Below are 17228 nucleotides of genomic sequence, written 5' to 3'. Positions count from 1 at the left end.
AAAATCCTGAGTATTGCTTATTAGTATAACTTTCATCCCAAATTATTTGTATGCCAATACTGCCCTTGAGGGCAGGGGTCTATATCTTTTGAGCATTATACTCACAGTGGCAAGCACAATGTAAGGCACACTGTAGGTACAATCAACTGAATTACAGTTTAAAAGAAACCAATTAGGAAATAAATTAAGCTTAGAAGAGTATCCTTCAAGTTATAATTTAGCTGGATAAACCTCAACTTTGTGGTTATTTGCTGATTGGTATGTCAAAGTGTTTTATAATTCTTCTGGCTAAAGTAATGTAAATTACATACTCAACGAAAGAATTTCTGTTATAGTCTTGAATTATTGGAACACAGCTGTCAAATTAATCTTTTGGACTTTAAAAATAAGATCTAAAGATGAAAGATATGGCTTGATGTAATATTTTATAAAAAAGAGTTTATTTTTCTAAATTCGTAGCAATTTTATAGTAATAAAAATATGAAAAGAACCATTTTAAAATGTATTACCATTTCTATTTCTTGATCTTTAGCAACCAACTGCCGATTAAGAAGTTCTTTGCTTGAATCAAGTTTAATACAAAGTTCCCTTGTGGAAGACAAGTCTGCAAGAGCAGACACTTTTTCAAATTGAACCTTCTGAAGCTCCTCTTCCATCTTTACAAGAGATTTATGTAAAGTAGAAATCTGGGACTTGTAAGACCTTTCCGCATTTAAGTGCTGCAAAAACAAAATAATTATGTATATTTAGCAACCAAGTGTTGATTAAGAAGTTCTTTGCTTGAGTCAAATTATATATATATATATTTTATATATACATATATATTTTATATATATATATACATATATATTTTATATATATACATATATATACATATATATATATATATATACACACACATATATATAAAGTGTACAAAATGGAAAACAAAATGGGGCAAAATCTTTTAATGACAGTACACTTATATTACACATACCTTTAGATGATATAAGTGGTAACAGCATGCACAAAACACTCTGGTAAAGATAAATTTGGGTTTCAAATTTCTGTACATAAAATCTATGAGTAAGGTGGTCAACTGATGGTTCTTTTTAATGTACTTAGAAAACAACTTTTTCCACTTAAAATCTCAGCCCCAAAGCTCATTGAGATACACATGTTTGGTCTATAGTTCTGTCTATATTTACCACAGTTTCAATTATTCTATGATGTAAATATTATTGTTGTCTTTAACAACAAAGTGGCAAACAAAACATTAGCCACTCCCTGTTTAATTCACAATAGCCAATTCTTGAGTGGCATGTTGATATCGATTATAGTATCATAAAATGAGGGCTGATAACTCTCTAATACTTACTGACACCTGAGGGAAAGACTGGGTAAGCATAAATTAAGAATACATCCCCATTATGAGAAATCAGGGCATGTTTTAAAAATGGTAATATGAGATTCAAGTTATATGAGATTTCAAACATTCAAGATAATTCCATACATCTCCCCTTTTTCCAGAAAAAAAAACAAAACAATGTCTTCTGTAAGTGCACTGCCACATACAGAGAAGTGTTTACTATTACATGAAGCCAATAGAACAGAGAAGCAAATAAAGACATTTTTCTGCTTTTATAAGCATAAAGCACCAAAAATTCCTTCTGGAATAAATTATTTGGCCACATTCATTCTTACCTTTCTCCTTCCCTTTCTTCCTCGCTCACTCTATTTCTCACTCATTCTTCAAATAACTCTCTATCTATCCCCCATCCATCCATTCATCCATCCATCCATATTTATTGAGTATAGTCCATGTTCCAATCAATGTGTCGAAATGCATATTTGAGGGTAAGCAAAATGATCTCTGCTCTCATAAAACTTCCAGACTATGGGGAGTTATGTATCAATCACATAATTGGACAGATGAATAATAAATTCATATTAAGGAAATATTTCTAGAAAAAAAAAAACACTGTATAACAAAGGAAAATGACCTAGACTGAGAGAGACAGAAAAGTCAGGAATGGCTTTCCTCAATAAATGACATTTGAGCTGGGTGGGATCTGAAAGGTGAGTAGATATAGCATGTGTGTTATGGAGGGCAGCTTTCAAGTCGGGAATGCTAAGTGAAAAGGTGCTGCAGGGAGTGTGTGGAGAGAGGGGAAAGATGAGCTCCAAGAACAGTTAGAAGGCTGAAACAGCTGGAGCTCAGAGACCCTAGGAAAAAGTGAGAAGAGATACAGCTGAAAAGGTGCACAAACTTACAGGACAGAGAGCCTACTCAGCTGGGTTACAATTCAGGTCCTGATCCATTGAAAAGTCTTAAAGAAGGAGGTGATACAATCAGTTCTGTGTTTTGAAAAGATCTGGATGTTTCAGGTTCTAGTAAGACAGTTGATGAAAAGGAAACCCTTCTCTTAAAGGTTAAGATAAACTAGAACAAAACATTATTTTTGCAATTCATAGACGAACTTTTGAGGAAGAAAGAAAAATTATCACATGCCAAAAACAAAGAGAAAACAAAGCTGGAACAGGCAGCAAATGAACAGGCCTGAAGCTAAGAGCTGGGGGTAAAAAGAGCCAGTAACACTGAATGGCTTACATTTTAACGTTCGAGCAAGGTTAGGAAATGATACTTTTGGACAAATGGAGAGTTGGAACTGAGACCTCCACATAATCTGGGACCTCTAAAAGGAGGCTCCAGGGGAAAAAATTCACTCAATCTCACAGAGATACAACCAAAATTTTATCTTGATCTAGTCTCTGGTTAGGGAAAAAATATATCTTCTGTAAGAAATTGAATCCTTAGGTCTAATTTCACTCGATTTTAGAGTCTGACTTTACACTATCCATCCCAAATTCTAAACTTTAACATAAAGTTTATCCCATGCCAATGGTAACCCAGAGTCCCTATGTAGAAGCAAATCCATCTTCCTGGTCATAGAGGATTCCATAGGGGGAAAAAGTCCTGCTCAAGAGGAGCTTACCATCAAACACAGGGCACAATCCACCATGAGTGAGACTCAGAGTAACATAACACATAGCAGAATCAGACTTTTAGAACTTCAGATCACTGAAAAAAATATTTTATAAGGCATGGAAAATATGCTTAAAAGTTTTAAAGACATTAAATAACATTTGAGAAGAATAAGATTTCGAAAAAACAGGCAGATATGAAGGAGAATCAAACAGAACTTGTGGAAAGAAAGAAAAAGTAACATTCAAAGAAATAACATCTGAGAATTTCCAGGCTAATAAAAGCATGAATACTCTGACTTAAAAAGTACAGCAAAACCAAAGGCCTCCCCCCCAACCAAATAAATCCATAACAAGACAAAGTTTCTTTGAAACTACAAAGAAAAAGAAAAGACTGTATGTAAAAGAAACCAATGATGAAAGACAGTCTTATAAGGAATCACGATTAGAACGAAAACACTTCTCATCAAAAATGACAATTATTTTTAAACTTATCAAGGGAAAATACCTCTCCACCTACAATTCTATATTCAGCTAAACTAATACACAAGAATGAGAATATGGTGAACATTCAATGCAATATATATGACTTACTGTTGAATTGTACATTTGAAACTTATTGAATTTTGTTCATCAATGTCACCATTAAAAAAGTGAAAATAAAATAAAGCCATGTTCAGACAAACAGAAAATTAACTCACAGATCAAAGAAAGTTTTGAAGAAAGGAAATTGAACTTAGAAGGAATAAATAGAATGTAAGAAGCAACGATGAATGAAGAGTTTGGAAAATTTATGGATGGATATGAATAAGCATTGACTGAAAGAATAAGAACAATAGAAATAAATGACTTATTCTTAAGGTTATGAAAAAACAAAGTGGAACTAAAATAGTAACAACAATATCATAAAAGGTTGGTGTGTGAGTGTGTATGAGAGAATAAGAGAGAGCACACATGCACTGGTAAGCAGGGTGTTGTACTCAATATTCCAATATTCATAGGACTATATATTGTTTAGGAGGAGGGCTGGAGATACTAACAATAGACTTTGTTAAATATGCATATTATAATTTTTGCTGCTAAAAGAATAGATCGAGAATGTATAACTTCCAAATCAATGAGCAGTAAGGGTAGGAAGTATGTAAAGAAAACAAACACATAAACGATGGATAAAAGGAAAAAAAAAGAAACAAAACAGAATCATGACAAGTAGAAAGTACAAAATAAATCAATAATTGTAAACCTAAACATACCAGGAATTCAAACAAATTCAAAGAAATGGATTAATCTTATCAGTTAATGGAAAGATGTTGTCAGATTGATTTTTAAAAAAATCAAGCTACCTGATTTTTATTAGACACAAACAGCTGAAAAGGATTTTTAAAAAATACATAATATTTCTGTTTCCAGCCATGAAAGATAACTGGGAATGAACTTATTTTTAATGAGAGAGAGAGAGAGCGAGCGAGAGAACGCTTGAGAGAGATGAAAGCATTGCTTCTAGCCATTGGACAATAGGCAGCACAGGACTGCAGTCTCTGAGAGAAGGAAAACAAATACGATGACCACCATGAACATCCAGGTTTCTCTCTGAAGTCACTTTCCAATTTCTGGTCCAAGGAAGGAAACTTTTACCAGAGAATAGTTGTTTTGTTGAGTTGAGGAGACAGAAACAAGTATCTGAAATGTGCAGTGTAGAGTTCTGGAAACAAGGGATCTACATAAAAAGATATCCAGAAATCTGCCTAGACGTCTGACTGAATACTGAGCCTTGAACATATAGAGGGCAACTTCAGAAGCCTGCGAAGGAACCACCAGAGAGCTCTAAAATAGACTAGATCTCTCGAGTGACGTCAAAAACATGGCAGAATGAGAGACGTCCTCGGATCACTTCCCTTGAAACAACAATAAGCTAAACATCTAAAACTCAACAAAAAACATCCAAACTGCACACCAGCACGCCCGAGCATTGGATCTACACATGAGAGCTACCACAGGTTAGAAGCCCAGGTGTTGGGCGGTAGACTGGGTGAAATAAAAAAGCTGCCTCTCACAGCTGCGGGAACTACCTGCAGGAGGAGAGGGAGGGGAGAAGGTGCGGCGAGTCCCTGAATAGCCCTGCCTGGGAATGCTGTGAGCCACACGCGGCTGGTGGCAGTACCCAGTCATCAGGACAGAAGGCAGAGAAATGGGGATGGTAGAAAAGTGAGAATGGCAGAGATACAACAGTTGATTTTTATGAAAAGCGTTTGCAAAACCAGGGCTGAATCACAGTCCCCATCCCCCAACCCAGAGGGCTCCTCCCCCCATACCCTCCGAGATCGATCACCGTGGAGCCCCAGGGGAATCTGAGCAAACACTACCCAAACTGTCGCAAACACTGATAGGAAAAGAGACTTGGGGTAGCAAGCATGATTAAACATCTATAAGAAAAAAAAAAGACATTAAGACTTTATATAAAGCAGAAATCCAAGAGGCTTAGATGCCACCTACTGGAAACCAAAAGAAAAGTGCTTTCTTTGCAACAGGCTAGAGACCATTATATAATAAATCTACTTTCTGGAAAAAACAATCAGAATACACTTCCATTAATGCTCAGGTGGAGAAATAGTCCATTAAATACCATGAACAACCAAGGTGACAAGGCATCTTAGGAAGAAAGAGAAACATCTCCAGAAAATAAGCTTTCAGACATAGAAATATGCAACTTATATGACAGAGAATTCAGGATGGTACTTCTGTAAAAACTCAGTGAGATCCAAAACTAATCATATCAACAATTTAAGTAATTGAAAAATCAACTAGATCAGCAGAATAAGTTCTTTAGCAAGGAAATTGAAACCCTCGAAAAGAACAGAATAGACCTTCTGGAGATGAAGAACACACTGCAAGAGTTGAAAAATGAAATAGCAAGCTTGGGAAATAGAGTCGACCAAATAGAGGAAAGGATCAGTGATATTGAAGACAGAAATATAGAAATAAATCAGAAGGAAGAAGAGAGAAACCGAAGAATGAAAAATAATGAAAGAGAAATACAAGAACTAGCTTATACCATCAGGAGAGGAAATATAAGAATAATAGGCATTATTGAAGGCAAGGAAAAGGAGCAGGGACTAGAAAGCATTTTCAGACAAATAGTTGAGAATTTCTCAAATCTAAAGAATGAGCTGGAGCTTGGAATTCAAGAAGTCAACAGAACACCCAATTATCTCAATCCAAAAAAGCCTTCACCAAGACACATTATATTAAAACTATAAAAAATCAAAGACAAAGACAGAATTCTCAGTGCAGCCAGGGAAAAGAAGACGGTAACCTATAAAGGAAAACCCATTAGATTATTGTCAGACTTCTCGGCACAAACCTTACAAGCCAGAAATGAGTGGAATCAAATATTCAAACTATTAAATGAAAGGAACTACCAGCCAAGAATAATGTATCCAGCTGAATTCTCCTTCAGATATAAAGGAGAAATAAAGACCTTTGCAGACATACAAAAATTGAGTGAATTCTCCACTACGAGGCCTCAAAACAGGAAATACTGAAAGAGGTCAGCTCACATAAAATGAAATGACAAAAAAAAAAAAAAATATTAGGAGTAAGGTGACTAGCAGGAAATAGAAGCAGAGGAGTGCAACTCTTACTAGGAACAGGGCATTATAAGCTTAAAAATAAGAAGAGATTTGATATAGCAAGATAGTAATGAACATTCAGCATACATAGGGACAAATTGAGACAGCAATGACAAAAAGGGGCGATTCGAATATCCAAATTTGCAAAGTGGAATGAAGATAAAGCATGCACAGAAGAAAAGGAAAGACTGAATATAGATAACTATCCTTTATATATTTGTAATGACAACCACACACCATAGATTCAGAACCATTGTATATAACATAAAACAAGAAGGACCGGAAACATGGCGGAGAGAGAGACATCCCCAGATCTCTCCCCTTGAAACAATAAGCAGAACATCTAAAACTCAACAAAAACCACCCAAACTGCACAACAGCATGTCTGAGCGTGGGATATGTGCATAAGAGCTACCACAGGTCAGAATCCTGGGTGTCGAGTGGTGGACTGGGAGAAATAAAGAAGCTGCCTCTTGCAGCTACCTATGCACCTTGTAGGAGGAGGGGGAGGGGAGGAGTGGCGAGTTTGTGTGGGAGTTCCCTGAACATTCTTGCCTATGATAGCTGTGAGCTCCCCGTGGTCAGCTGGCTGCAGGTCCCAGTCACCAGGGTAGAAATCAGCAGAGGAACAACAGCTGATTTCTGCCGGCTGTGGTTGCAAAAACAAGGCTGAGCTGCAGCCCTCAGCCTCCAACCCAGAGGGCGCCTCCTCCCATACCCTCTGAGACCGATCACTGCAGAGCGCCATAGGAATCTGAACAAACGCTGCCAAGACTATCACTGACACTGATAGGAACTGAAACTGAGGGTAGCGAGCATGATTAAATATCTACAAGGAAATTTAAAAAGTGTTATTAAGACTTTATATAAAGCAGGGATCCAAGAGGCTTAGACGCCACCTACTGGAAACCAAAAGAAAAGTGCCTTCTTTTCAACAGGCTAAAGAAAGACCTTTATATAATAAATCTTTTTTTCTGGAAAAACAGCAGAATACACTCCTATTAAAGCCCAGGTGGAGAAATAGTCCATTAAATACCATGAACAACGAAGGCAACAAGGCATCTCAGGAAGAAAGAGAAAAATCTCCAGAAAATAAGCTTACAGACATAGAAATATGCGACTTATATGACAGAGAATTCATGATGGTACTTCTGAAAAAAACTCAATGAGATACAAAACAACTCAAATCAACAATTTCAGGAATTGAAAAAACAAGTAGATGAGTAGGGCAAGGAGACTGAAACCTTCAAAAAGAACCAAATAGAACTTATGGAGATGAAGAACACACTGCAAGAGTTGAAAAATGAAATAGCAAGCTTGGGAAATAGAGTCGACCAAATGGAAAAAGGATCAGTGATATCAAAGACAGAAATCTAGAAATAAATCAGAAGGAAGAAGAGAGAAACCGAAGAATGAAAAGTAACGAAAGAGAAATACAAGAACTAGCTTATACCATCAGGAGAGGAAACATAAGAATAAAGGGCATTATTGAAGGTGAGGGACAGGAACAGGGATTAGAAAGTATTTTCAGACAAATAGTTGATGAGAATTTACCATTTCTAAGGAATGAGCTGGAGCTTGGTTTCAAGAAGTCAACAGAACACCCAATTATCTCAACCCAAAAAGGCCTTCACCAAGATACATTGTATTAAAACTATCAAAAATCAACAACAAAGACAGAATTCTCAAGGTAGCCAGGGAGAAAAAAACGGTAACTTTTAAAGGTAAACCTTTTAGATTATCCTCAGACTTCTCAGCGCTAACCTTACAAGCCGGAAAAGAATAGAATCAAATATTCAAAATATTAAGTGAAAGAAACTATCAGCCTAGAATAATGTATCTAGCTAAGCACTCTGTTAGATATGAAGGAGAAATGAAGACCTTTGCAGACATACAAAAACTGAGAGAATTCTCCACTACGAGGCCTGCACTACAGGAAATACTGAAAGGGGTCAGTTCATCTAAAACAAAATAACACAAAAAAATACATAATTAGGAATAAAGTGACTATCAGGCAAATAGAAGCAGAGGAATGCAACCCTTACTAAGAACAGAGGATTATTACATAATAATAAGAGAATTGTTATAGCAAGATAGTAACGAATGTTCAGCATACATAGGAACAAATTGAGATAACAATGACTGAAAAGGAAGGAATGCAAAGATCCAAATTCGCAAAGGGGAATGGAGATAAGGCACACGCAGAAGAAAAGGGACGACTATATATATATAACTATCCTTTATATATTCATAATGGTAACCACATACCAAAGATTCAGAACCATTGTATATAACATAAAACAAGAAAGACCAGCGGGAAAACCCACAAGAGCCAACCAAAATAAAGAAAACAAAAACACAAGGACAAGGAAGCAATGGAAACAACGAGCTACCAGAAAGCAAAAGATAAAATGGCTATAAGAAGACCTCATATTTCAGTAAGCATCCTAAATGTAAATGGACTGAACTTACCAAGAAAAAGGCACAGAGTTGCAGAATAGATCAAAAAACAAAACCCAACCATATGTTGTCTCCAGGAGACACATCTCAGCTCCAAAGACAAATATAAACTCAGAGTGAAAGAGTGGAAAATGGTATTTCAAGCAAATGGCATTCAGAGAAAAGCGGGAGTAGCGGTACTAATATCAGATGAAAGAGACTTCAAAATAAAAAAAGGTAAAGAAAGATACTGAGGGACACTTCATAATGATAAAGGGAATCATGCACCAAGAAGACGTAACACTTATTAATATCTATGCACCCAATCAGAAAGCCCCAAAATATCTAAAGCAATTACTAACAGAACTGAAGGGAGAAAAAGACCAAAACACTATCGCAGTAGGGGACCTAAATACTCCACAGTTGGATATGGACAGATCATCCAAACAGAAAATCAATAAGGAAATAACATCCTTAAATGACACATTAGACCAACTGAACATAATTAACATTTACAGAGCCTTCCATCCCAAAACAGCTGCTTATACATTCTTCTCTAGTGCACATGGAACATTCTCAAGAATCGACCACAACGAATAGAATAGCCTCAACAAATATAAGAGGGTTGAAATCATACCAACCATATTCTCTGATCGTAATGCTTTGAAACTAGAGATCAACTGCGGGAAGAAATCAGGAAGAACCACAAATACATGGAGATCAAACAACATGCTACTAAAGAATAACTGGGTCAGAGAAGAAATAAAAAGAGAGATCAGAAGATACATAGAAACAAATGATAATGATAGTACAACATATCAAAACTTTTGAGACACGGCAAAAACGGTCATAAGAGGAAAGTTCATATCATTACAGGCCTATCTCCAAAAACAAGAACGAGCCCAAATAAACAACCTAACGCTTCACCTTAAAAAACTAGAAAAGGAAGAACAAATGAAGCCTAAAGTCAGCAGAAGAAAAGAAATCATCGAAATTGAGGAAGAATAAATAAAATTGAAAACAAAACAAAAGATAGAAAAAAATGAAGGCAACAAAGAGCTGGTTCTTTGAGAAGGTTAATAAAATTGACAAACCCCTAGCTAGACACATTAACAAAAGAAGAGAAAGGACACAAATAGACAAAATCAAGGATGAAAGAGGAGAAATGACGACAGACACTGAAGAAATACCAAGGATCGTACAAGAATACTATGAAAAAGTATATAACACCAAATTTAATAACCTAGACGAAATGGACCAGTACAACAATCAAGAAGAACTGGAAAATCTAAATAGACCGATCAGCAGTATGGAAATTGAAATAATCATCAAAAACCTACCAAAAAGTAAAAGTCCAGGACCAGATGGCTTCACCAGTGAAGTCTACCAAACATTCAAAGAAGATTTGATATCTATTCTCCTCAAACTCTTCCAAAACGTCGAAGAGGAGGTGATACTTCCCAACTCATTTTATGAGGCCACTATTACCCTGATACCAAAACCTGGTAAAGATAACACAAAAAAAGAAAACTACAGACCAATATCTCTCATGAACACAGATGTAAAAATCCTAAAGAAGATACTAGCGAACCGAATACAGCAACATATTAAAAAGATCATATACCACGATAAAGTGGGCTTCATCCCAGAGGCACAGGAATGCTTTGACATACGCAAATTGATTAATGTGATACACTACATAAACAAATTAAAACACAAGAATCATATGATCATATCAATAGATAACAGAAAAAGCCTTTGATAAGATACAGCACCCATTTATGATCAAAACACTTAACAAAATCAGTATAGAAGTAAAATACCTTAATATAATAAAGGCCATATATGACAAACTCTCAGCCAACATTATAGTTAATGGTGAAAAACTAAAAACCTTCCCTCTAAGATCAGGAACAAAGTAAGACTGTCCACTCTCGCCACTGTTATTCAATATAACATTGGAGGTCCTAGCGAGTGCAGTCAGGCAAGAGAAAGATATAAAAGGCATCTAAATAGGAAATGAAGAAGTCAAACAGTCACTATTTGCGGATGACATGATTCTCTATATAGAAAACCCTAAAGACTCCACAAGAACACTATTAGAAACAATAAACAAATATAGTAAAGTTTCTGGATACAAAATCAATGTTCAAAAATCCATAGTGTTCTTATGCTCTAATAATGAAGTGTCAGAAAAAGAAGTGGAAAAAATAATTCCTTTTGCAATTGCAACAAAAAGAATAAAATATCTAGGAATAAATCTAATGAAACATGTGAAGTACCTAATATAATGAAAACTATAAGACTCTGTTAAAAGAAATTGAAGAGGATACAAAGAAATGGAAAGAGATTCTGTGTTCTTGGAATGGAAGAATAGTTAAAATGATCATATTACCTAAAGCATTATACAGATTTAATGCAATCCCCATAAAAATCCCATTAGCATTTTTTAAAGAAATAGAACAAAAAATCATCAGATTTGTATGGAAGCACAAAAGACCCCGAATTGCCAAAGCCATCGTGAGAAAAAAGAACGAGGCTAGAGGTATCACTTTGTCCGACTTCAAATTATACTACAAAGCGACAGTAATCAAAACAGCATGGTATTGACAGAACAACAGACAGAAGGACCAGTGGAACAGAATAGAGAGTCCAGAATTAAACTCATATTTATATGGGAAAATAATTTTTGACATAGAAGCCAAAAACATACAGTGGAGAAAAGGAAAGCCTCTTCAATCAATGGTGCTGGGAAAACTGGAAAGCCACCTGCAAAAGAATGAAACTAGACTGTTATCTATAACCACACACCAAAATTAACTCAAAATGGATTAAAGACCTGAATATAAGACCTGAAAAAATAAAATGCATAGAAAAATCACAGGAATGAAATTGAAGGACCTTGGCCTTACAGAGGATTTTATGAATTTGACCCTCAAAGGCAAGGGAAGTAAAAGCTAAAATAAATAAATGGGACCACATTAAACTAAAAAGCTTCTGCTCAGCAAAAGAAATCGTCAACGAGGTAAAAAGACAACTATCCAAATGGAAAAATATATTTGCAAGCAACACCTCTGACAAGGGCTTAATATCCAAAATATACAAAGAACTCATACAACTCAATAATAACAACAAAAAAACCCCACAACAATCCAATCGAAAAATGGGCAGAGGACCTGAACAGACACTTCTCCCTAGAGGACGTACAAATGGCCAACAAATATATGAAAAGATATTCAACATCGCTAGCTATTAGGGAAATACAAATCAAAACCACAATGAGATAGCATTTTACGCCTGTTAGAATAGCTATAATCAACAGGACAAGTAATAACAAATGATGGAGAGGATGCTGAGAAATAGGAACCCTCATTACTTTGCTGATGAAACTGCAAATTGGTACAGCCACTATGGAAAGCAGTATGGAGGTTCCTCAAAAAACTAAGAATTGTTCTACCATATGATCCAGCAATCCCTCTTCTAGGTATTTATCCCAAAGACTTGAAAACTCATATCCTAAAAGATATTTGCATACCGATGTTCATAGCAGCATTATTCACAGTCGCCAGGACATGGAAGCAACCGAAGTGTCCTACGATAGATGATTGGCTAAAGAAGCTGTGGTACATATATACAATGTAATATTACTCAACCATAAGAAGAGACGAAATACTGCCATTTGTGATAACATGGATGGACCTCGAAATGATCATACTAGGTGAAATAAGCCAGAAAGAAAAAGTAGAAAATCACATGGTATCACTTATATGTGGGATATAAACCTAAAAGCAACAAATGAATAAGACAAACGAACAGAGACTCATGGACAAGGACAATGGATTAGTGGTTATCAGAGGATAGAGGGGAAGGGCAAGTGTGGAGGTAGATGGGGAGAAAATTTAAATCATTTCTTCAATTAAAAAAATTAATCAATTGATTAATTAATTTGAAATATAAAAATAAAACAATTAAAAAATTAAAATAAAAATAAAGTAGACTAGATCTCACATCTCATACACAGCTGGGGAGACATCAGTGTCTGGATGCGCCAACGTGAAAAGCCCTAAACGTGAACAGCCTGGACCAGGCATTAAGAGAGATCCCAGAAGAGTCATACCTTAGTGGTGGGGCTACACGAGTCCTACAGAAAAGACTACTTTACATCTGCCCTAACAAAACTTAAAAACAATCTTGGAAGTATCAATTGAACTGCAGGTAATTTTTTTGAAAGTTTGTGAATATCTTATTAGGCACTGAAAATAATATAGCTTTCCCAATTTGCTGAAAGTAAATGTGTCATCTTCCATAAAGAATAAGCCTCTCAATGTTTTAGAAACATACACTCCATATCCCAGAGAGGTCAGTCCCATAATTGACTGGAAAATAAAGAAAGGTTTTATTTATACTATACCAAACCCAGAGAGCAAAATACTCTGTGGGTCTTACAGAGTTGGGGGTCTGTCTAAAAATAAGGAATATGTAAGCTATAATATTATACAAAGAAATATCATATCCTTCTTTTTCTTCCTAGCATCTCATCCTTAAGGGGCACACAGGGCATTCCCGAAGAATAGAGTGGCTTAGCAATTAGGCAACAGTTGACCTGCAAGTAATTTAACAGCCTGCCAGAATAAATTCAACAAAGTAAAATTCGCAATGTCTAGCATCCAATTATAAAATACCAGATATATAAAGATGCAGGAAAATGTGACCCACAGACAGGAAAAAAATCAGTCAATACAAATAGATGCAAAAATGACAAAGATGATGGTATTAGCAGACAAGGGCTGTAAAGTAGCTATTGTCCAGTCAAGGGGGGATAAGAAAGTCTGAATTACCATGTTGGCACAAACAACCAGAAAAATGGACAAAGTATAGGAGGGACAATGGAAAACAAACAAGAAGAATCCTGTGGTGGCCAGAGCATCTCGCTAAAGGCAAATTCTGGACCATGATGCAGAGAAAAAGAACCAAAGCACAGTCTAGTGATCTCACTGAGTTCTAAAGATAAAGATCAGACTTCAGTGAAGCTGAGGTGGCTAGAATTTGTGGAGTAGAGTACTGCAGAGAGCGGGGGTCTGCAGAGAAGGAGTCTCAGAAACATGTACATGCACAAGGGAACCCAATGTGACCAAAGAGAAACTTCTCAGAATGAACAATTACCAGGGCAACTGTGAGCCACACAGTTCCTACATCTTGTGTTAGGCCAGGAATCATCCCAGATCTCACTGGCCAGAATGGAGACACTTGGACACTTCACTGACTACACAGGCATTCAGTAGAGACCCCAAAAGGGTCACACTGTAGTAATGAGGGCAAATTAGCCCGAGAATAAAGACTCTTCTGGAGCTATCCTAAAAAGCTTATAAACAATCCTCAGGAACACAATAGAATATCAAGTAACTTAATAGTTTGACAAGATAAACCCAACACTTTTGAAATTCAGCTCTCAGTAATGTAAAATTAACAACATCCAGAATACAATCAGAATTTACTATATGGGTTCAGAAGTAGGACTATGGGACCCATAATCAAAAGAAAAATCAGGGAATAGATACAGAAGCAAATGTGCCAGAGATGATGGAATTAGAAAACAATGACATTAAAACAGTTAGTATAAATGCACTCAATATGCTTAAAGATTTAAAAGGAAAAATTAAAATAATAAGAGAAGTAAAAGACATTCCAAAAACCAAATGGAATTTTTGGAGATAAAAAATATAATCTCTGAAATTAAAATTTCACTATATGTCATTTATATCAGATTAGACACATAAGACCAGTAAGTTTGAAGACACAAAAACAGCAACTATATAAAACGAAGCAAAAAGAGAAAAAGACTGGGAAAAATATGTACAGAGCCTTAATGATCTGTGGAACAATACCAAGTGATCTAACATACTGAAACTGGAGTTCCAGAAGGAGAAGGGCAGGGGAAATAAAAAATATTTAAAGAAATAATGACCAACATTTCCTGAATCTGATGAAATGTATAATATCAAAGAATACTGAGCATTATAGACTCAAGGATATCCTTACCAATCCCAATTACACAAAGTCCAATTGCTGGGAACCAGCAATAAAGGAAATTCTTAAAAATAGCCAGAGTCGAAAAAAGAACATTATGTTTAGAGAAATAAAAAGCTTGACCTCAGATATAAGAATTATATCAGCCTTCTCTTCAGGAACCATGCACACGAGAAGAGAATGGACTGAAATATCCAAAGTATTGAATGAAAAACCCACCAACCTAAAATTCTATATACAGAGAAATTATTATTCTAAAGTGGGGAACTAGACCTTAGACAAATAAAACCTAAACAAATTTGCTGCTAGTAGACATATCTTAGAAGAAAGGTTTAAAAAGTTTTTCAGAGAGAAGGAAAATGATATGTCAGAAACTCATATCTATGTAAATAAATAATTTTTTTTTATACCTACAGCACCTGGTATTCTTAGGTGGTCTCCCATCCAAGTACTAACCAAGCTTGACCTTGCTTAGCTTCCGAGATCAGGTGAGATCAGGCACGCTCAGGGTGGCATGGCCATAGACAAAAATATTTTTTCTAATTCTAAATTGATCTAAAAGATAACAGTTTGTTTGACACAACAGCAACAATATATTGGAAGATTATAGCTTATTAATAAGTAAAATGTATAACAGTCATAAAGAATGAGAGAAGAGATTTTGAATACTCTGTTATAAGATACCTGCACTATTCCTGCAGTTGTATTGTTTTATTTAAAGGTGGACTTAATAAAAGTGTATATTGAAAATTCTAGGGAAAACACTAACAAAGTTTTCTGAAACAGAAGTATATTGATATGCTAATAAAGGAGATAAAATCATATAAAATGTTCAATTCAAACCAGAAAAAGCAATAAATAAATAGGAGATAAAACAGAAGAAAAGAACAAGGGCAATGAAAACAATTACAAATATGGTAAATATTAATCCAACTATATCTATAATCACTTTAAATGTGAATGGACTTATATACAATTAAAATACAGACTATTAGAGTGGGAGAAAAAAATAAGACACAATTATATGTATTTACAAGAAACTCACTTTAATATAAAGATGCAAACACTAATCACAGGAAGCCTAGAGTACCTACATTAATTTCAGACAAAGCTGATTTCACAGCAGAGGGATAAAGAGGCGGCCTTACATAATGATAAAAAGGCCAATTCACCAAGACATAAGAATCCTTAATGTTTTTGCAGCTCACAACATATTGTGTCCACATCCATCAGGCAAGAAATGATAGAATGACCAGGAGAGACAAGTAAATCCACTATTATAGTTGAAGAATGCAACACCCCCCAACAGTAACTGACAGATCTAGCAGGCAGAAAGTCAGTAAATAAACAGTTGAACCGAACAGCACCAATGAACTGGATCTAATTGACATTTCTAGAATACTTCATTCAACAACAGCAGAATATGCATTCTTCTGAAGCTCATGTGGCACATTCACTAAGATAGACCATGTATGAGCTACAAAACATACCTTAACAAATAAAAACAATAGAAATCATACCAACGATGCTCTTCAACCACAATGAAATTGAACTAGAAGTCAGTAACAGAAGGGAAGCTGGAATATCACCAAATATGTGGAGAGTAAATACACATTTCTAAATAACACCTGGGTCAAAAAAGAACTCTTAAGATAAATTTTTTAATATTTTGAATAAAATAAAATAAAAATATAAATTTCTAAATTTGTGGCATTCGGTGAAAGTGATTCTTATAGACAATTTATAGTATTGAATACATATATTAGAAGAAAAGAAAGATATAAAATCAATAACCTAAGCTTCCACCTTAGGAAATTAGAAAAAGAAGAGCAAATTAAATCCAAAGTAAGCAGAAGAAATAATAAAAATAAGAACAGAAATCTATGAAATTGAAAACAAGAAGTTTAATATAGGAAGTTAAAGAAACCCAAAGCTGGTTCCTTGAAAAGATTAATAAATTGAAAAACCTCCAAGGTTAACCAAGACAAAAAGAAAGAAGACACAAGTTACTAATATTGAAAGGGAAGAGAGACCATCACTACTGATCATAAAGACATAAAAATGATAATAATGAAATATTATTGCTATAGAAAGTTTGTTTCCTCTGAAAATTCATGTTGCAACCTAATCACCAATGTGACTGCATTTGGAGGTGGCGCCTTTGGGGGG

At 35.3% G+C, this 17228-nt stretch overlaps 1 protein-coding gene and 1 pseudogene across 9 annotated transcripts in view; both read right to left on the bottom strand.

The window, feature by feature from the left end:
* Positions 1-17228, bottom strand: part of TSGA10 (testis specific 10) — a 103548-nt gene that overhangs the window by 13202 nt on the left and 73118 nt on the right. For 7 of the 9 annotated variants that reach the window (XM_039872477.1, XM_039872479.1, XM_039872478.1 and 4 more), the window contains one exon: positions 510-719. The exons of the other annotated variants lie outside the window; for them this stretch is intronic. In XM_039872477.1, coding sequence (XP_039728411.1) covers positions 510-719 — 210 coding nt within the window. The remainder of the gene's footprint in view (positions 1-509; positions 720-17228) is intronic. 9 annotated transcript variants of the gene reach the window in all.
* LOC120610330 (uncharacterized) lies at positions 15467-15585 on the bottom strand (annotated as a pseudogene).

This window comes from Pteropus medius, unplaced genomic scaffold (assembly GCF_902729225.1).
Source record: "Pteropus medius unplaced genomic scaffold, Ma_sr-lr_union100, whole genome shotgun sequence".
In the NCBI taxonomy this organism is placed as follows: domain Eukaryota; kingdom Metazoa; phylum Chordata; class Mammalia; order Chiroptera; family Pteropodidae; genus Pteropus; species Pteropus medius.
Note: the sequence above shows the minus strand (reverse complement) of the source record. Positions and strands in the feature narration are given on the sequence as shown.